Here is a 21980-nt window from a genome sequence, read left to right as displayed (position 1 = left end):
CATAGGTGGTGACCTCATTCGTTGGTTTTTTTTTTTTTTTTAATTAATAAATATAGAACCGAAATTTGAAAATAGAAGAAGACTATTATATTAAATTTTATCCTTGCATTATATTATATGTCATATTTAGTTACATAATAGTATTAAATTTTGTCTTTTCAACATATAGGGTGACCTGAACTGTAAATATTAAACAATATAAGGTGAAAGTAGAACCCAACAGTAACAAAAAATTTCATACTGGCCTTAGTACAATTCACCATAGAAAAGTAAAAAATTGGTAATAATTATTGTTATATTTATTGATTGATATTGTTAATTTTTTTCAAGGTGGCTATATTTTGGTATTGAATAATCAGCGATAAAAAAAAATTTAAACTTGATTGCATCATCGTAGAGTACACAAAATTTCCCTAATGAAGCTTTTGAAATAAAATTAAATAAATCAAAACACCGTTAGTATTTTTTAGAAAGTCACATGCAATTTTTTTTCCACACTTTCAGGTACCTTTTACATTTTATAATCTTTAAATAAAAATTGATTTAATTGTAGAAAGATAGCCTGGGTGGTAGTCAGTAAAGGTACAAAATAGTAAAAAAATACTTTTTTTTTTTACTAATTCGTATCTTTATTGACCGCCAGCCGGACTATCTTTTACATACGGTCAAAAATTTATAACGTTGTGATTTAATTTAAAATTGACTGAGAATCAGACCATGATTAGTAAACAAGCCAGTTTTGGATGCTAATTCATCAAAATTGAAAGACATTTTTTTAACATACATATTTATTTATTTCTAAGATATATTTTGTCCCTGAATACATTTACTCATAGTCCTAGAGCCCAAGAGGAAAAAAAGAACATATTTCATCCCATTTTTTATTACTTTAATAAAAACTACTTACTATCAAGAGTCAATATTTATGAGTCTGCCTACTACAGTTAAGAGGAACTAACAATGGCAGTTGTCATAGAAAAATTCATTTTTTAGTTCTTTTATGTAAAGAAAAAATTTTGACATATTTCCTTTCGTAAAGTGGTTCAGTTTAACCTAGACTCTGTTAATGGACTATTCAAGGGATGCATTTATTGTCATGAAAAAGTAAATATTGAAGTATTCAAGGTATATGGTACCTGAAGTTTATTTTATTGTGGAAAAAACCTAAAATTATGGCTTATTTTACATTCCGAGCTCCATATTTTTAAAACTATATACAACATTAAAAAACCTCTTAGATAATCATTTAAAATAGAGTCACATATTAATAGCCCTAGGTGTTCATTATTTCTTGAGATAATTTCTCAAAAAAGGAGTATTTTTTACTAAATTGGCAACTATCTTGAAAATGACTAACCCTAAGAAAACACTAATTATAAACTACATTATAATACATTCATCTAGCTTTAATTTGAGTGCTAACAGATGTCTATGATATGATAGTTCCTGGGATATATTATTTTTTAAACTCTACAACTTTTAATCATAAACATAGAAATAAGCATTGTGTGAATTTGTTTTGGAGAATACATTGGTAACTGCTACTCCTATAAAGATCAACAATATAAATTACTTTATGGCACATTCAACTAGCTGTAATTTGAATGCTATTAGACATCTGTACATCCAATAATTCCTATTAAAAAAGTTTTCTCAAAATAAATTCACTAACTATTGATTTTTCCTTATAAATATTTCTTTTTAAAAAAGTAACTCAGTATCCCTTGAACTATACAGTCCTATCAGAGCTCATGTTTTAGCAAATTTACTCTACTTCAAATGATTTTCTATAAAGTTTTTTAGTTGGTAGTTTTAAAAATATGGAGCACCAATTGAAAAATTAATTTTTTTAATGGTTTAAAACAGCCGCCATTTTTTATACCTCACAAACTATGGTTGGTAGACTCATCAATTTTCATAGGTTACTACATATATACAGTTTCATTAAAGTAATAAAATATCGGGATAAAATAAGTTTTTTCCCCCCTCCAGGCTCTTATAACTTTCACTTATTTCATCACATTGGCCCACATTTTGGAGTGTTCCCATTTTTAAGACCGCTGTTTTTTCATTTTTTATGAAAAATGATTTTTAATTTTTAGTGGTAACTTTTCTAATGATTCAGGTAATTTTATACATTAGAAATATTGAATAAATAAACTGGACGATTTTTTTCTTTAAATTAACTCGTAAGATATAAAAACTCAATTTACCTGGTTCAGATATAAATCAAATGAAATGTATTATTAGATATGCTCAAGATTTTTTTAAGGTAGTTCAAAATAAGTTACTCAAATATGAAAAAATAAAATAAATGAAATTTTCTCTGTTGAATAATAATAATAATCTATATTTATATACATAGATTCTTATGAAGATGGTCAGGGTTGCGGTCAAAAGAGAAACAAAAATAGTTTACAACTATTTATTTTCCGACGTTTCGCCCCACTTTGCAGGGCTAAAAAGACACACAAAAAAAAAAAGAAAACTGAGAATACCACAACAATAATATACAATAAGGTAATCCAAGCTAGGATAAATATTATGTAAAAATAAAGTGATAAGAAATTACATATAAATAAAAGAAAGGAAGACATAAAATAGTATCAGTATAAAATAAACTTGAATAAACAATGATAAGAATAAAAATAAGTAACAATAGCAAGAGTAAATTTTTTTTAAAAAATACGTAAAATAAAAAAGAAGAAAGTAGAGATTAAATAAACGTCTTGAAAGAATAATTATAAATAAAAAAATAATAATAATGATATTAAAATGATAATAAATGAGCAAAGAACAAGTCAGGACAACCTACTTGTTCAAAGCGAAAGGTAGAACAGATGGCGACAATAAAGCGGAAGCGTGGAGGAGTGGGGAGGAGGTAGCCAGCCGTTTAACGGCTATTTTCACTATATTTCTATATCAAATACGTAGCGTAAACATACAGGAAGTAATCATAAAGGTATGACGAAAAATGAAAAAAGATAATAAATAATTTTTAATTTAGGAATAACTAAGTAAAATTAGAATGACACATACCGTTACTAATAATACGAGATTATACTGAAGAAAATATAGTTTCTTCCCCCTTTGCTCCATTATATCCAATATTAATGCTCCATCTTCTAAACTTAGCCAATTCCTACTTCAGTCTCTTCAGTTCCTGAGCCAGGACAACCCTTAGGACACCCACAACTCTTTCCAACTACGAGAACAATTAATATCCCTTAGAATTCCCGCTAACTTCATTCTTACTTCATTTGATGCTGAAAGCCTCTTCACCAACATACCCATCGACAAAGCACTCCAAATTGTGGAAAAAACTGGACAACAATAGAGCCACATACCACTCTTAACTTAGCCTCATATCTTGAATCACTTGAACTATGTTGCAAATCCGGATATCTAACTTTTCAGGAAAAGTTCTTTCACCAAACATCAGGTCTCGCCATGGGAAATCTCTCGCCCCCAATCTCTCTAACATTGTGCTCAATGACCTCCTTGATTTCGTCATCCCTTTATTCCATAACGACATTTTATTTATCAAAAAATTTGTAGACGACCTTTTTCTCATTCTAAACCCTGATAAAATCACTCATATCCTTTCTTCTTTTAACTCTTACCACCCTCGCCTTCATTTCACCGTTGAAACCGAAACTAACTCTTCTCTCCCCTTTCTTGACCTGCTTATTATAAAGAATAATGACGGCTCCTTGTCTACTGACTGGTATAACAAATCCATTTACTCCGGTAGGCTACTTAACTATTTTTCTCAGCACCCCCACCATCAAAAAATTAATGTTGCCAAAAATTTCATACACCGTTGCCTTTCCTTATCCGATCCCCAATATCACAACACAAACATTCACCGTATAAAGACTGTCTTGCTTTCAAATGTTTTTCCACTTGACATCATAAACAAACTTTTAAACTCTTACATCAACCGTTCTACGCCTACTTCTCCTTCCCCAAACTCTCTACATCCACCATCCACTCTCTCGATTGATAGATCCCTTCCATATGTCCCTGCTGTCATTGACAACATACAAAAATTCTTAAAATCAACAATCCCTTCACTACGTCTTGGACTCAAATCTCCAAATAAACTATCTTTCTTTTTTTACTAATACCAAGGATCCTATTCCACTCCAATACCGCTCTAACGTTGTATACCGGATTCCTTGTTCCTCCCCCAGCTGTAATTCTTCATATAGAGGTGAAACTAAGAACCACCTCAGATCACGTATCTCTCAACATAAATTATCTATAACTTCCCACAACTCAGCCATTTCCAAACTTTCAGAACATGCCCTTACACTTAATCATGCTTTTGATTTTGACCATACCACTATTTTAGCCACTGTTCCAAATTACCAAAAGAGATTCATCTCAGAATCCATTTATATACATCTTGAACCCCTTCCAGTTAACCACAAAATCGATAAAAACTGTATCTCGCATACATACAGCCATATATTAAACTTAATTAAGACTAAATAATTTAACACTCATTTTATTATCATCACCAAACATTTTTCTATTATACTTTTGTTTTTTCACCTGTTTGTTATTTCTTTATCACTTATATTATCTATCGCTGCATTTACTTATATTTATTCATCTATGTTTTATTAACTTTCAGATTTACTTTGTTTTGTTTTTTGTAAACTTTTATTTCACATATTTCTATTAACTTATTTCACTCATCATTATCATTACCTATATGGTTAACATTCCATCACATTTTTTCACTTATTTCTATGCTTTATTACTTATTTTTAATCTTTTTATGTACTTCTTTTTACATCTCACCTTGTACTTTTATATGTATTTTTATTTTATTTTGTAAACTTTCACTTCTGATTTTAAATTACCTTATTTCACTTTATATAATTCATGTTACTCCTGTTATATTTACTATTACTATTATCAGTGTAGATAAATGATTATTTTCACGATATATAAATACTACAGTTGTTATCATTGTTTAATTATGTTTCTTACTTATTTCTTTGTAAATTTTTTTTTGTTAATACTACTCTTTATTTACTTTTACTTATTATTAGTTACTTCTTTTACAATCATTGTTATTATATCCTATATTGTATTAGCTACCCTTCTATATTTTCTTCAGTATAATCTCGTATTATTAGTAACGAAATGTGTCATTCTAATTGTACTTAGCTACTTCTAAATTAAAAATTATTATAGTTATTATTATTATCATATTTCTGTATCTTTCTCTTATCATTTTTCATTTTTCGTCATATCTTTATGACTACTTCTTGTATGTGTACGCTACGTATTTGACATAGAAATATAGCCGTTAAACGGCTGTCTACCTCCTTCCCACTCCTCCAAGCTTCCGCTTCATTGTTGCCTTCTGTTCAACAGTACGCTTTGAACAGGTAGGTTGCCCTGGCTTGTTCTTTCCTCATTTATTATCATTATTATTTTTTTATTATTTATAATTATTCTTTCAAGACTTTTATTTAATCTCTACTGTCTTCTTTTACGTATTTTTTAAAAAAAATTTACTCTTGGCATTGTTACTTATTTTTATTCTTATTGTTTATTCAAGTTTATTTTATACTGATACTATTTTATGTCTGCCTTCCTTTTATTTATATGTAATTTCTTATCACTTTATTTTTACATAATATTTATCCTAGCTTGGATTACCTTATTGTATGTTATTGTTGTGGTATTCTCAGTTTTCTTTTCTTTTTTTTTATATCTTTTTAGCCCTAATGAAACCCTGAAATGTGGGGCGAAACGTCGGAAAATAAATAGTTGTAAACTATTTTTGTTTCTCTTTTGACCGCAACCCTGACCATCTTCTTATATATCAATTTTTACGGTCAACTATATATACATATATACAATAATAATTATCATTTAATTTAATATTTTTTTCAATATGTTCATCCGGGTGAATGACAATTATAGATACAATATCTACAACTGACCCACTTGAAGCTGTGAACAGTTTCTCTGGAGAGCTACAGCACAGCAGAGAAATGACTGGTGGTGGAAGTTGCAGGTGGCCCTGCTCCCTCGCAAAATGTAGTGCCAGTTAGGTAAAAGGGAGGAAAAATTAGCATCGTGATGCCTCCCTTTACTTTCGGAAGCCACCGGATGGAGAGATACTTCATAAATACGGTTGTTGTATAAAACTTTTAAATCTTTTATCCAAATGGTTTTGCCCGGCTACTAATGGGGTCAAGACTCTTCATTATTCTAACATTACGATTGCACTTAAGCTAGTTCTTCGGGGCCCACTATTCAGATGGAAAGACAGTCAAGTTCCTTAGGCTTTTGAGATGGAAATTCCTTAGTCTCCTGTATGTAGATCATTCTTAATCAGGATATCTATTTTAATGATGGTTTCTTCATTGACCAATACGCTGTAAGACATTGAATCTTCTGCTATATTTTCTACTGAAACTGAGGATTAAATGATATTCTTCTCTGTTCAATTGTACAAACAACAAAAGAGCTGCTGAAGGCCACCAAAGCCTCCTGTATTAAAGGGAGACTACTTAAAAATAAAAGGCCACTGCGCTTCTAGAATATGTAGAGTTCGGCCGTTCATCATAAATGATTGAATTAATGTTCAGATGATATTTATACTTCTATATATTGCCAGATAATCATATTTCTAATTCACTTTGTAGATTCTTTCTAGACTTATGTATATTATGTTTATGAATAAGTCCAGTCCTTTGAAGTTATATCATTCATTAGTATTTGATTGAGTTATATTAAAAAAGTGGGAAAAAATTAAGAAATCACCGCCTTTAAAATAAAAAGCATCTATCTTAACCGCCAACCACAGGCGCCTATTGTTGAATGGGTCATTTGAGTGGATATCAGTGCTATGTAAAGCTTCTATCGTATAACTAGTAATTGTTTATAAGTGTTTCTTGGTTTTTTTTGGTCTGTTGTTTGTGTTATGAAAATTTGAAGTATTTAAAATCGGTAAGAAGAACAAGATTATCTTTCTTCATCCTATATTTATGACTTAAACTTATAAAACTGTTACATTGCAGGTTGTCATGGCGAAAGTCCAGATAGGTAATGTTTTGGTGCTTGATAATCCCTCCTCTTTTTTGAATCCGTTTCAGTTCGAACTCACATTCGAATGCATTGAAGAATTGAAAGAAGGTAGTGTGAAAAATGGCTTATATTTTGTGAATTGTTATTACTTTTGAATTTAGTGAACCAGTGGTAACTGATTAATTAAGCCTTCCCCATTTTGGTACTTATATTTTTATTCCAATACTATACTACATTTTTAAGTCTATTAAATTCATTTAATACCCTGATTTATGAAAATGATCATTGAGGCCAACATTGTAGATAGTTGTTTGGTTGATTAACCTCTGTACTATGGCTAGTATTGACTTTTTGGATTAATAGCTTATTAACTATTTCATATAGTTATTAATAATTAATTTACAGAGTGCTTTTTTTTCATTTCTATTCTATGTACTTTTGTAAATCCATTTAATTATCATCGCTTCTTATCAATAAAAATATCCATTTGCTAATCCTTTATCTTACCTTAGAAGGACTTAGTCCTTGCTGTATTGATAATTACCCTCTTTAATTGGACTACTGCTTATGCATCTCCCTCCAACAAGACTCTTAATTTTATACAAACGTCTCCTAAATATTTTTTTTTTTAAAATCCTAACTAATACAAATTGTGTAATCTTTTCTCTATATTTTAATATGTTTTATGTTCATATTTTAGATTTAGAATGGAAAATGATTTATGTGGGCTCTGCTGAGAGTGAAGAATATGATCAAGTTTTAGATACTATTTATGTGGGGCCTATTCCAGAAGGAAGACACAAATTTGTATTTCAGGTTTGATTAATATTTTATTATTGAGCATTATTATTATTTTAGTATTGTTAACTTATTATTATCATTATTATGGTACTACGGTCCTACTATACCTGTAAGAACCTGGGCCTCCACCATAGCCAACCAGTTTCCACTATCTTTTGCTCTCTCCCTCCATCTTCGAACATCCTCCACCTGTCTGATCCTGGGACGTCTTCTTATTTGATTATCATCGGGATTTCTATTGTGGATCTTCTAGGATATTCGTCGATCAAGCATTCTGTCCACATGTCCTATCCATTTTATTCTGGCTTTTTTCACTAATGTCACAGTGTTGAGTACTCATAAACTGCCCCATCAGTTCTTTCTTTCTTCTCAATCAGTTTCCAGTTGAAACAACAAAAATTTTGAATTCTCAAGAACCCAAAATTCTCAAATCCGGCTATGATTTCTTCTTGACATCACTGGGGCATTCAGGCATATTCTGCATTCCTCTGTTGTGTTTTTTTTTATGAACATATAATTAATTCATAGTTGGTTATACTGTTTTGTGATTTCAATCTAACTATATATAGTTTATGCATTTATCAGTATGGTTCTGATAAGCTAGTTGAGTTCGATTTATATAAAATATAAGTTCACGATACATTAGTAATTGTTTTTAGCCTAACAAATCATACTTTTTTAGTTTAAAAAAAAATTAAAATTGTTACACAATGGATATTTATTTCTAGAATAATTTATTAAGATTGACATAGGTGTAAATTCATATCTGCAACAGTTTAATTTTGAAAAAAACAAAAATTTGAATTTAATAATTTTTTTCTTGATAGATGGTAGTTAGTTATTGGAAATGATTTACCAAAACAATGAATTAAAGGATACAAGCATTCAAAGGAATGTACAATAAACCTGACTTATTGGAGTATGAAAATATTTAGGACTTTGTTAACTGGATAAATTAATTATTTTATTTTTCTATGTTTTTGCTATTGTCTTGGAAATAACATCTAACTTAAATCCAAGCTTGTTGACATTTTATTAAAATAAGAAAGTAGTCCTAAAACAATTAGTGAAAAGTAAGCATTTTGAAAGAGTCAAACATTTGGACTTGTATGGATGTTTTCTTATTATGCTTATTCGATACAGACAATTTTTTAATCACTCTAATTCTAGTGTAGCATTTTTTGGCGTATTCCTTTTGTTATTAATTACTTGTTTTCTGTTATATTAAGTTAATTTTTATTCAAGATTTAAAATATATATACATATATATGAATAAAGTAAACAATTTTCAAAATGGTGTTAGTTGGTATTATTTTTATCTAATCATTTGACAAAAAATGTCAAAAGGAATCAGAAAATATAAAAATTTTGAGTAATATAATAAACCTATTACAATAAGAAGGATTAATCCATAAAATTATTCTATACAATATGTTTGTATAAAATTGAATCAATCATATAAAAGTTAATATATATGACCAAAATAGGTTTAATTGATAATAATTAAACGCTTAATACAAAAAAACTATCCATTGGTAATGCTATTTGATATTTATATAATTTTATTTCTCGTTTGATTTCCCTATCATAGCAGCAGTAAATGCATTTTATATGAGACAATGAGTGCAAAAGTGGTGTAACCTACAACACAGTTTAATTTAATTTAGACTAAAAAATGAATTATTTGGATAGACCAAGTACTTCTATCAGCCGGAACAATTGAAATATATCTGGAACTAGATTTGCAATGGCATCAAACACCAATAAGGTGCACTGTATAAAGAAAAACATTTGATATTGGAGTGACGAGATTTTATGTGTTAGGCCACTTTTCCTCTGAAAGCCTCACATATTCTGTAAATTCTATTATATGTAAATATATTAAAATAAGTATTTTTTTAAAAAATTAAATATCAGGTCAATGTTTCTGGAACTGAGTACAGATAAAAATTTTATTTTAAATAATACATTTGGTGTTGTAATAGTGTTTTGTTGTATATGATTTCATTTTAATTTAATTTTGTAGGCAGATCCTCCTGATGTAACTAAAATACCTATTGAAGATGCCCTTGGTGTTACTGTGGTTTTACTAACTTGTTGTTACCGTGGACAGGAGTTCGTGCGAGTAGGATATTTCATTAATAATGAATATTCTGATCCAGAGTTAAGAGAGAATCCTCCTCCAATGCCGCAGTTTGACAAGGTATTTATTTCCTACATTTAAATTTCAGTTTAATTTGTCTATATAAATATTTTAAATTGATGACATGAAATTTTCAACTCCGTTTTAGTTTGGCTTTAAAATTTGTACTTTTTGGCATACATTTTTAATTTTATATTTAGGAAGTGATTGCTGAGATTATCTAACTAGCTGAGATGATTTAATTACACATGTATTTCTATTCAATATTGATAATATAGGTGAGTTAATTTTTTATTAGGCTCAACTTAGTGGATGGTACTACACTTACCTGTTCAAAGGGTAGCTAACTAATAGATCTATTATAAAGATATCCAAAAATTTAAAAAATCATTCATTCATACAGGGGCTTCACATTGTTACTTATATTTTTAAATATATGTAGTTTAGAGTGCTACCAATGGGTAGTTTCTCTACTCGCCATTTTAACTGAGATCAAATTTACTAAATGTATTATAATCTACAGTTGTAAATAGCAATAAATAATATATGTATATTAGATGAGATATTTTATTGTATTAGGTATTCACCATATATCTATCTATAAAATCCTTGTGCATGGTCGTGTTTCTTGCAACTATCAGTCACAAAAAAAAAAGTTGGAAAAAGTGGTCACTCAAAATTTTACAATTTTTTATTACTATCTTTTTTTAGACCTAAACCAGTAACAAAATAACAAATTTGCCTCTTCGAAAGACTATTTTAGACTGGATAGCTAACTAAAATCACCAAAATTTTGATACTATTTTCAGTTCCCGATCAATATCTCATTAGCTTAATAAACTACTTAAAAATTTGAGACCTGAGTCTACTCAATATGTTAAGTAGTTCCAGAAAGATGATAGGTCTTGACATTAAACATTGAATATGTTTCCCTAAAACTGAACAATCTTTTATTTGCTCTATAGGTTTGTCAAACATCAATAGGAAAATACTCGTCCTGTTAAAAAAGTTATAAGTAACGATTTTGAAGAATAATTATTAAACTTTTATTTGTCCTTCATAACAAAAATTAAAATTAAATAAATATTCTTCAAGATCATTACTTACCAATTTTCTTATGGGATAAGTATTTTTGACTAAGTCTGAGACAGAAAATATTTCATTTTTTAAAAACAATATTCAATGTTTGAAGACCTATATCTTAAGAACTACTTAATATATATCAGGTCACATATTGTTATAAATTTAATGTGCTTCAAATAAGTTAGCAATAACTTTTTCTGTTGGACGCATATTTTGGAATATATTGATTGGAAACTGAAAATAATGCCAATATTTCGGTGTTTTTTTTTTTTTTATTACACAACTGTGAAATATGTATATACATTTCAAAGTAGCTAATTTGTTTTTTGTTTTTTTTATTTTAGGCTTAGGCCAGAAAATAAAATTATTCTTGACCATTTGCAAGATCGGATGTCTATATTGACTTGATTATCAATCAAATTAATTTTTTTTTTTAACTTGATCCCTCAAATTCAATAAAGGAACCAATCAGCATATTGTGAAATAGCATTTTTAAGCTATATTGATAATTTTCATTTTATGGCATAAACCCAGGGCTCTATATTTCTCTATATTGCTATTAAATATAGATTAATTCTTGGTTGTTTGTTTTGAAATGAAAATATTGTCGATTCAGCTAGTAAAAGATGGTAAAAAAAAATTGTTGGTTCTTCCGTGTACCAAATTTAATGAGTATAATTAATGTATGTTTTGTAGTTTTTTATTTTTGAAAATTTAATTTATTTCTTGTACAAAGTTAATGCTAGGTATAGACTACCTTGTAAATTGTTTCATTTCACCATCCTTGTAATACTTTCAATGCTAGTTTTATAAAAAATGTTTTTAACTTAAATGTTCTTGAGAAGTTATTCAAGAAATGAGTAAATGGACAAGTTTGTAAACATTGTGCCTACAGAAATGGTAGTCTGGGGTTGGAAATATAATCGTTGTGTTGATTAAAATATTTATTTTTTTAATATAATTTTATTTTTTTTCTAGGTTGTAAGAAACATTTTAGGATCAGAACCCAGAGTTACAAGGTTCAAAATTAATTGGGATGATTCAGAGTCACAAGATCAACCTAGTCAAGAATCAGAAGAACAACAACAAACAAGAGAAAATGTAGCTTTTGCTGAAAATAGTGGGAGCCATAATTTTATGGAAGTATCTTGAAAATATTTCTCTGCTTCTTTGTGTTAATAAAATGTAAAGACACTTTTATTGGGTTTTATTTTTTGTTGGAGACGAATGATGAATATTTAAATTATGTGCCTTGAAGACAGACTTAAGTTATTTTGAACTTTTATTATAAAAATAAAATTACCAAAACAATTCTTTGAATTAGATTCCATCATGATTTGCCTAGTGGTAAATTTTCTGAAATTGTTACGGTCTATAATATTGGATAGAATATTGTTCATTTTTTTTTTTTTGTTTAGGTTTTAGAAAAAATTGTGATGAAACCGTTTGTTAAATAAAGAATAAACAGTTACAGCTGCTTATTAATTTACTTCCTTGACTCTATTATGAATATTTTGCTCTATAATTTATAGTTATTAAGAAATTTATATAAAATGTTTTCTACACTAGAAGGTTTATTACAATATAGTTAATAAATAAGGAGAGTAAGCAATAATAGTAGTAGAGGGGGGAGAGGGGGCTTTAAAGAAGAGAAGAGGTATAAGTTATTGGTTATTATGTTTTAGACTTCTTGTGCAAAATTTCGATTTTTGTTGCATAAAATTTGATGCTTAAACTAAATTCTTATTATACACCTTAAGTACAGTGTAATCTCGGTAATCCAAACTCTCCAGTAGTCTGAACTACCATAAAAAACAAATTACCTTTTTTAACTCAGCAGGCAATAACATTTTTTTCACTTCAAATAAAGGGGCATATGTGTAAAGGACATTTTTAACTTCCTGATCTATAGGCTAGTTATGGTAACTGAAAAATGAAAATGGAAATTTTTAGTTTTACTATTGAGTACTCTAATTCCTATGGAAGTGTTAGATTGATATATATGATTCTGTAAAACTAATTTAATTAATAGCAGAAATAAAAATTTTGTTGGTAAATTTTTTTTTACTTGTTTTAAATAAATTCATGCAGAAAGTATTTTTATTTATTCTTTTTTCACTTATAAATGAACAATCTAAAAACAAATTAAAGCATTACTGGGAATGTATAAGAAAATCATTTTTTATAAATTTTTAAAACTTCAAACTCAAATTTCCAATAAAAGTGTAAAAAAAATTAAATAAAAATAGTTGTATACATATATATTGTTGAATTTATTACACCATTTTCTTAATATTTTCTGTAATCCAAACATCCCTCAGCAGTAATTATTTCGGATTAACGAGATTACACTGTATATATGCCAATATTTATTCATATTATTACTTTTTTCTATATTGAATTTATAGCTTGAAACTGATGAATTTTTGGCAAATCAATGCATTCATTAACATGAGACCGGAATACAATCTAAAAAATGAAGAAAAGTGACAACATTCTCAGAAGAGTATTAATGAGTGGTTCCAGGTCTGCCTCTAGCCCTTTATTCTAACTTCTGACTGCTGTGACTTATGGAAATTTCAATTTTCTTTTTATACTATATTACCTATGTATAACTCTTCATATAAAAAAGGTTTTAGTGATCACCATATAGTAATATTTTATTTTATATATGATCACTGTAATATTTTGTTTTGCATATAAGGTGGAATAAAAAAAAAATTAAATGAATAGTTGAACAATTTGTAAAATGGGAGTTCGGTGGAGAGGAACAAAGTTGGGCAAATTAGCAATAGTTGAAACAAATAGCTAAAATTGCCATGGATACGGTATTTATGAATGGTTCATTCATGAATAAGGGTCATATCCATGGCAATCTTAGCTGTTAGTTTCAACTATAGCTAATTTTTGCCCATCTCTGAAGAGGAGTTAAGTAACTAGAGAATCTCTAGTTACTTAAAGTCAAAAATCAATTGGTCTGATTAATACAAATTTACCTACCAATAATACATTTTTAATAAAAATTTTCTGCTTGTTAGTTTCTTTGGTTAATGGCATGTTTGTATTTTCACCATTTTTCAATTTAAGCCACTTTTACTTTAGTGGGCTTGCATATTTTTTCTTAAAACTTAAAATTTATATAGTTATAAGAAGTTAAAAAATTGAATTCCAGCCTTCATAATAGGAATATAATAACATATAATACAATTAGCTATTTCATAATTTTTCAATTATGGATAAAATTTTAGGTTTTTAATCAGAATGGTTTAGTTTTTTATGTATGTTTGCATAAACGTAGAAAGTATTTGGTGATTTTAATTTAATTCAAACCAAGTTAAGTAAGCTACTCGTATATTAATTTTATAAATTAAACAATAAAGTTGATTATAGTAGAAATTGGATCTTTTATACACATTTTGAGTTTTTGACTGCAAATATATAGTCTCTAGTTATGGGCATGAGTCCAGTCAGTACAGTGTGTAGAGGAAAATATTTTAATTAAAGACGAAATATGGATAAATATCAAAAAAATTTAATTAGTGATAAAAAAAAAAGCTATTATGTATTTAAAAGGAATATTCACACTCGACCAAAGGTTTTTATTTTTTAAGATGGTAAAATTATATTAAACTGTTAATCCAGAAGAAGGGAGAAGAGTCCCCAGGTAGATGAATGATTGGATAAGTAAAAATGTTATTAGGAAGGAGTTTTAAAAAAAAATATGAAATCAATTATCATAGAAATTTAAATGTCTTTTTTTTTCTAAATATGGCCGTTCATTCTCAAAGTTATGCTTTGTTGTTATTTGAAACACTCTATTTGTGGTACGCTGAATGTTATTAGTTTTTTTGTAATTTATGATAATTAAACTTGGGTCAAATATTTTGCTTCTGTAGCAGGTTATTAATTAATGTAATTGGAATTAATATAATTGGAAATAACAAATTATTTCTTGTAGAAATCAATAAATTACTACGTTAGTTGACTGGAGCAGTCCATACAAATGGGCGAAAGTATTGGCCTGTAAGTCAGTATATTTATATAGTTTCTTGGAAACTAGTTTTCCTCCAAAATAATAACACAAGTAAAACTTCAAAAAATTGCTATGAGTTATCTTGGAAATAAATAAAAATTATATGAAACAAAAAAGGAAACAAGAGCCCCTATATGTTAATGCAATCACACTCCCATTACTAATTTCTGGGATTAGCGTAACTTTAAAAAGCAACCTATACAAAGTATTTGTTCACCTTAACAAAGGCTACAGTGTAACAGAAAACAATTTTCTCTCCAGCCTGTTTAAAACCTGGGTCCTTGGAGTTACAAACATATAAAATACACATTCTAAATATTTAGTTGATTTTTTTTTTTACTCATGACTTTCATTGAAGTCCAAGAGTGGGAATGTCAAGATTCATTTCTTTTGGTGCCCATAAAATAGATATTGACTGATGTAAGTGGGAATCAAAACGACATTCTTTACCAGAGATTCCAATCTGGAACCCTTGCCCTAACGCACTTGGCCATCTCAACCAGTATAAGAGTTATGGTTTCAGAAAAAAAAAAAAAATTTTTAATGAAAATTCTGTACCATGAATAATCATAAAAATTGTTTTTCGGCTCTTGCAACAAACTAATTTTTCATTCAATTTTTAGACTTTCTGCAGAAACTATAACTTTCAACATATGAAACACTATGTGTTTGAATTTTTTGGAATAGAGTCAGGCCGCTTCAATCCATTAATGATTAGGTACCAGTATATAATAATTATAATTTACCAGTATAATAATCGAGATTTGTTTCAAATAGTACTTGCAAGTCCAAAATAGTAATTTTCAGATTACCATATTTTCTGTTTTGTGCTTTTCAAACTTAAAAGTAGCATTTTGTTCTTTAAATTTGAAAAACTTTTTGCATCTCTAGACTTTAAATAACCTTAAAAACAACCAAACTTACCACCACAATATTTTAGAAATCTATTTTAAAAAATTGCATAAAGTACTTTTTAGAACTACATGGTTTTTCTTTTCCAAATTAAACTTTGTCTCTTGTTTCATAAAATGATTCTTAAAGAACATACCTATGTAATGATGGATAGAATAAAACAGTTCAGTTTAAAAAAGAACTATATTTAAATTAAGATGGTTAAGTTTTTTCTCATGGAATAGATTCAATGTACACTAGATATGTTATTACTCCAATTTCAAAGAATGTCTTCTGATTGACTTGTAACTGTATAAGACCCATGCTTTCTCTTCGAAAATCCAAACTCCCACTGTTACCAGGAAACAGAGTGCTCCAATGAAGAAGTGATAAACCTTTGAATTTTCATAATAGAAATTCTGGAAAAATATACAAAATTATTAAGCAAAAATCCAATTTTATTCTAAGAATAACAGTTCTAAATAAGGTGGGTTTTTCATTTGATTATATTAAAAAACATGTTAGTTTTCATTTCAGAATTACACTAATTAATTAAAGATAATAATTTTCTCCAATAGCTCCTTTAAGTTCCAAATTTGTAAATTGCTTGTGTTCTTTAGCATTAGTGAGCAGCATCTTCAACTTGCACTAAACATATCCAACAAAACAGTATTTTTGAGGATGTGTATGCATATATATATATATATATATGTATGGATGATTGACCATAACTTGCTTTGAAGGAGATGGTCAGGTCTGCGGTCAAGAAGGAAGAAAAACTAGTAATAACAATTTATTTATTCTCTGCTGACGATTGTTTCTGTTAACGTTTTTCATTGACATTTAATATTAACTTGGTTTACACTTCCACCTAATAGCCCTGTTGAAGATCTACAACGTAGGTTAAAATTTCACCAGGAAGTAAATAAATAGTTAATACTATTTACGAGTTTACTAAAATTAAGGGTACTTGTAAAGTATCCTTAATTTTGTTTGTTTGAAATAAATAAAAAATTCACATTTTTACTAGTAATGAAAAATGTTCAAATAAAAAATATGAATGGATTTGATGATCTACTTAAAGAGAAAAAGAAATTTTTTTCCAATCTGAAAACACATTTCTAGAAATAGGAGTAGTATTTTATATCGTTGAAAAAACAAGGACTTTGAAAAAAAATATTGTAAGTTGTAGAAGATAATGGAGAATGACAAAAATAAATAAAAAGTTGGTTCCAGCACGGGTTCGATTTTAAAGGTAGCGGGCGCATACACAGTACGTTTTTCTATTTTGCCAGTTTGATAAATCCTGTTATGTCACCATTGTTATAAAATAGTAAGCTTTATTACTATTCACTTAACCTGTATACAAGTCTTTCAGAAGACAGAATGACTAATTCTATAAAACCATTCTTAGTATTTTCAATCAGAACTTAAATTTTAATAAACTATTACATTTTTGTATTTCTACCAAACTTTTGCAAAAGAAATTTTTTTTAATTTTGCAAATAGAAATTAAATTAAAATGTATTTATCTGAAAGCTGTTGAAATTTGAGTTAGTCAATCTGTCAACAGAAAGGCTCATTTGGGAAATAAGTACAGGTACACAGTGCCAATAATATAGAAATATTTGTTCTGAAACAAATGAGAAATAATTTCAATTCAAAGTAAGTGAAAACTATGTAATGCACACAGTGCATATTACAATAAACATTTAAATGGTTCAGTAATGGGTAGGTGAGGGAGGTTGTCTGTGATTCAAGTATATGTAATCTTAACAAAAAACTGAACTTTTAACATTTTCCATTAGACAAAGTGAAGTTGGCTAAATACTTATCAATAAATATATTGAAAATTGGCTGATCACAAAAGAAAGTTAAACTATTAAGCAGTGATCAAAAGAGAACATAAACATGAAAATACCTTCAATATATAGAATACAATAGAAATATAATACAAATCAATAAATGGATATGAATATTGTATAATATAATAATAAAATAGAATTTTTAATTAAACTTGAATTATTAATACCGCAAGAACTTTATAAATAAGGCTGTTATACTAACCAATAGTCTCTGATAATTAATAGACAATGATAATAGATTGTTGAAACACATGAAAATAATATTTATAGTATTTTGAAGAATAATTGTTATCCTTATTATCAATAATTTGTTTTAAATAAAAAAAAAATTATATCAGAAATAAAGTTTGAATAAACAAAAAAAAAAATATTAATACAAATTACTTTGATTATTTATTATAACTAACTAAGAGAATAAAAATGACGCCAAAGTCAAAATAAATTGATATAATAATCAATTTCATGAAATAAAATATATACTTAGAATTAGAGATACAATTAAAAATGCTTTCACTAAATATGAAGTTAAAATATAATGTAAAAATATATTTGAAGATTAGAGAGATATTTTGTGTGCCGAGTCCTAAATCATCATATGATATTAGAAGGTATATCTCTTTAAAAAGATCCAGATTCCTAAATCATCATATGATATTAGAAGGTATATCTCTTTAAAAAGATCCAGATTCCAGATATCCAGATACTGATCCTAGTATCATTTAAAATTGGCAGTAAATAACATTCTCATATTTCAGATTGAAATAATAATTTAGTGAACTATTTTAAGAATTCAAAGATTTACTTTTTAACTTTTTAAAAATATCATTGCCATTAATTATAGGTCTTTACTATCAAGGATTAAGAAAATTATAGTGAATAAGAATGGTACTATTATTAATATTAATTCCACAGTGGATAAACACCACATATCATTTTTTTCTTCTTGCTCCTTTTCCAAAAACACAGATATCACTGTTCCATTCCAAAATATAAATATTGATATATGAATAAGAACAAATTAATTAAAACTCATGAAAATAAATGTGAGAACTGATTTTCACTTAAACTGTGTAAGTGGCCCTAAAGGGCTTTATGTTACTATGTTATTTATGTTATAAATAACATAAACACTAGGCCTGATTTGGTCCTTTCGTGTAGTGTTCCTCTTCTAATAAAATCAGCCGTTATTCTTTTTAAATGATAAAAAGATAAATAGAAAACAGTGCTTTTGAGAGCATGGAGCATGTATGTAAAATCAATTAACTGCTCTCTCACAGGGTTATAGTGGGAGAGAAGAAGGAAGAAAAAACAGATAACAGTAGGTGGAAGGAAATGCATCCACAGCTTTGATGGCAAAAGCCATAAAAAAATTAGAGCTTTCATGATTTTTTTTTTGCTTTGACCTAAGTACCCACTCACTATCCAATATTTTGTTAAGTTTGCTAGGTTAGTCTGGGTTCATTTCCAATTATGTCATACTGGATGATACTTTTAAATCAGAAGTGAAGAAGAAAAAACAAATATTAAGGAAAATTTGTTGTGATTTAGAGAGGGTTTTATACAGAAAGAGACAACAGATACCAACAATCTGACTGAGACAAACAAAGGATTTCTACCTCCATGGCCCAGAAGCAGTGTTGCCATCTACAGTTTTATTTACAAATTAAATAATAATACTAATTTTCTACAACAATTTCCTTCCTAAAATTTGTATTATTATTTCCTTTTATTTATTATTTTTTTAATTTATTTTTTTCAAATACACCTATATTAATTTAATGTTTCACAAACCCTTCATCGAGTCTTAGGTTCAAACATTCCCAACTAGTCTTCTGTCATGTACTTTTCTTCTTTCGACTGCATTCAGACTTTTTGTAGTCAGGATTATAATACTCCCTGAAGTCATTATGAACATTCAGTTTAACAGGAGGTTTGGGAATATTTGTTGTATCACTAGATCCCTTTTTCTTTCTAGGTTTCTTCTTCTTCTAAGTATAAGTATATTTCTTACTTTCTTCTTCTAAATTATTTGCTTCACAATCCATATTGTTTTCATCTAGGCTCCAATTACAGTCATCTGCATTTAATATAGTTAATTTGAATATCTTCTTCTGTAAAGTGTTTTTTTCATCTTTCAGTCAAGTTTTTCTGTGCTAATATCTTCGATTTCTTCATCAGCATCAACTGCATAGTCTTTGATAAACACAGATGTTTCATTTTCAATTGAATCAGGGAACCAGTAAACACTTTGACCACATACACTTGAGTCATTGTTTTTAAGGCAACTAAGAGTTTTGAAATGATCTTTATCTGCATTGACTATTTCATCATCACTTGATGTTTATTTTTGATTTGTTATCTCTTGTTCTTTTAGTACAGGAACTTTGTCTTCGGGGTTTTTATCACTCTCTCTTCCAAGCCTACTTACTGGGAAAAGATGACTTCATTTTCCTTTTCAGTTTTCTCGGTCACTGAAATTAGATCACCATATAACTCTGGAACAACTAAAATATCCTGAAAGTTAGGGTTGTTTTTATCATCTTTCCTATATGTCTCTATGTGTCTTTTATCAATTTTCCCTTGATGAGTTTTACTGATATTCCTTCCATCTTCCTTTGCTTCTTCGATTCCTTCCTAAACCAAATACCTATTATCACAGATAATTGCACATAAGGCAAATTCCTTAGCCAATGATGCTAATGTTGTCTTAGTTGAGGCTTTTGTGTATCAGAGGGTCTATTTCTATTGTGTCGTCTATTCTTTTCTTAGTTAAACCAGCATTCATTTTTTAGCTTTTTGCAAATAAAACAGATTTTTGGACTGAAGTTTGGCATTTCATGATATGTTTTTAATGCCAGTTCGTTTCTATTGATGGTGTTCCTCCTTTCAACTGATAAAAGCATTTGCCTTAATTCAGTAAATTTAATGTTCTATTTACCAAAATGGGGTTAACAACTGGATCACAATAGGGTGGCAAGCCTTCTACAATATATCTCAGTGATTCTCGATCTGTCAGAGATTTACTCAGTTGAGGTATTTATCTAATGTTTCACATCTATTTTTCTTGATTTTGGTAAGGTCAAACAATAAATCTTCACTTTTTCTTCAAGAACACCCTCAAACCTTTCTCTAAATTTTTTCCAAACCTTTTTTGCCTCCAATCAATAGCAATATATCATCACTAGCTGTTAAAATAATAGCAGAGAGTACCTGTTTAATTTCCTTAGCCCAAGCTGCATCTTTTCCAGTTTCATTTTCTCAATTATTTCTTCATATAAGTCCTTTGCTTCTAATAATGCTTCACTTTTCATCAACCAGATCCCATAATTTTCCAATGCAAGCTTTTCATTGTTGAATACAGAGCCATCCATTGTCCTTTGTATTTAATTTTGGTGGTTAGTCGTAAATAAAACCACAAAGCTTAAATATCCGTTAATATATGTAAATAACTCTTGTCACTTAACCTTTTATGCACTAAACCACGGGCTGCAACCCATCTGTTGTGGATTGAGAGAGTGGGTTTTTTATAAAGAAAGAGATAAAGAATATGTTTCTGAACAGACACCAAAAATCAGTCTGAGATAAACAAAGGATTGCCTCCTCCATGCCAGAGAAGCAGTATCGCCATCTATAGTTTTGTTTACAATACTATTTACAAATTCAATAATAAAACCAATTTTCAACAACAAAATTAAGCAACTAGAATAGCATCCGGTGTAATACACTTTTGTAATACACGATGTAATTTACTAAAATAAAATTTAAAAAAAAACCTATGTGTTACTTTCACGTTTTATAAGTGAAATTTCTTACATTCTAGCATTTGTTTACAATGTTATTATTTTAGGATTAAGAAATGGAATTTGATTGAAGGAAATCTCTCTTCATTAAATGAAATATCTATGTATTAATTTTATTTAATAAATATTTTATTTAATGAGAAGGGAAAGTGTTTCACTTCAATAATAATTTATTCTTTATTAATAAAGATAGTATGATGGACCTAACATATTACAACATGAAAACTAACACATTTTTTCCCTCTTTATACACCCTTAATTTTTTATTACTTTGTTATTACATCAAAACATTTACTTCAGAAATA

At 28.3% G+C, this 21980-nt stretch overlaps 2 protein-coding genes across 5 annotated transcripts in view; one reads left to right on the top strand and one right to left on the bottom strand.

Moving 5' to 3' along the window:
• Positions 1-6842: 6842 nt before the first annotated feature.
• On the top strand, positions 6843-12286 carry asf1 (histone chaperone asf1). Its single transcript, XM_014432506.3, has 5 exons — positions 6843-6981; positions 7053-7167; positions 7760-7875; positions 9887-10063; positions 12065-12286. The coding sequence occupies exons 2-5, from the start codon at positions 7059-7061 to the stop codon at positions 12236-12238; spliced, it is 576 nt and encodes a 191-aa protein (XP_014287992.1). The 5' UTR covers positions 6843-6981; positions 7053-7058; the 3' UTR covers positions 12239-12286.
• Positions 12287-16195: 3909 nt separating this feature from the next.
• Tango5 (Transport and Golgi organization 5) overlaps positions 16196-21980 on the bottom strand; it is a 29212-nt gene continuing 23427 nt past the window's right edge. For all 4 annotated transcript variants that reach the window (XM_014432484.2, XM_014432483.2, XM_014432485.3 and 1 more), the window contains exon 9: positions 16196-16429. In XM_014432484.2, the coding sequence (XP_014287970.1) occupies positions 16280-16429 (150 nt within the window). In that variant the 3' untranslated portion in view covers positions 16196-16279. The remainder of the gene's footprint in view (positions 16430-21980) is intronic.

The sequence above is a fragment of the Halyomorpha halys genome, unplaced genomic scaffold (assembly GCF_000696795.3).
Source record: "Halyomorpha halys isolate HHAL.00 unplaced genomic scaffold, Hhal_1.1 Scaffold1066.1, whole genome shotgun sequence".
NCBI lineage: Eukaryota > Metazoa > Arthropoda > Insecta > Hemiptera > Pentatomidae > Halyomorpha > Halyomorpha halys.
The sequence above is the reverse complement of the archived record's forward strand: the minus strand, read 5'-3'. Positions and strand labels throughout refer to the sequence as shown.

Excerpts from the sequence above, each read along its gene's own strand:
- asf1 (XM_014432506.3), top strand. The coding sequence starts at position 7,059 with ATGGCGAAAGTCCAGATAGGTAATGTTTTGGTGCTTGATAATCCCTCC. Across the intron at positions 7,876-9,886 it reads GACACAAATTTGTATTTCAG|GCAGATCCTCCTGATGTAAC; the intron begins GTTTGATTAATA and ends TTAATTTTGTAG. Across the intron at positions 10,064-12,064 it reads CAATGCCGCAGTTTGACAAG|GTTGTAAGAAACATTTTAGG; the intron begins GTATTTATTTCC and ends TTTTTTTTCTAG.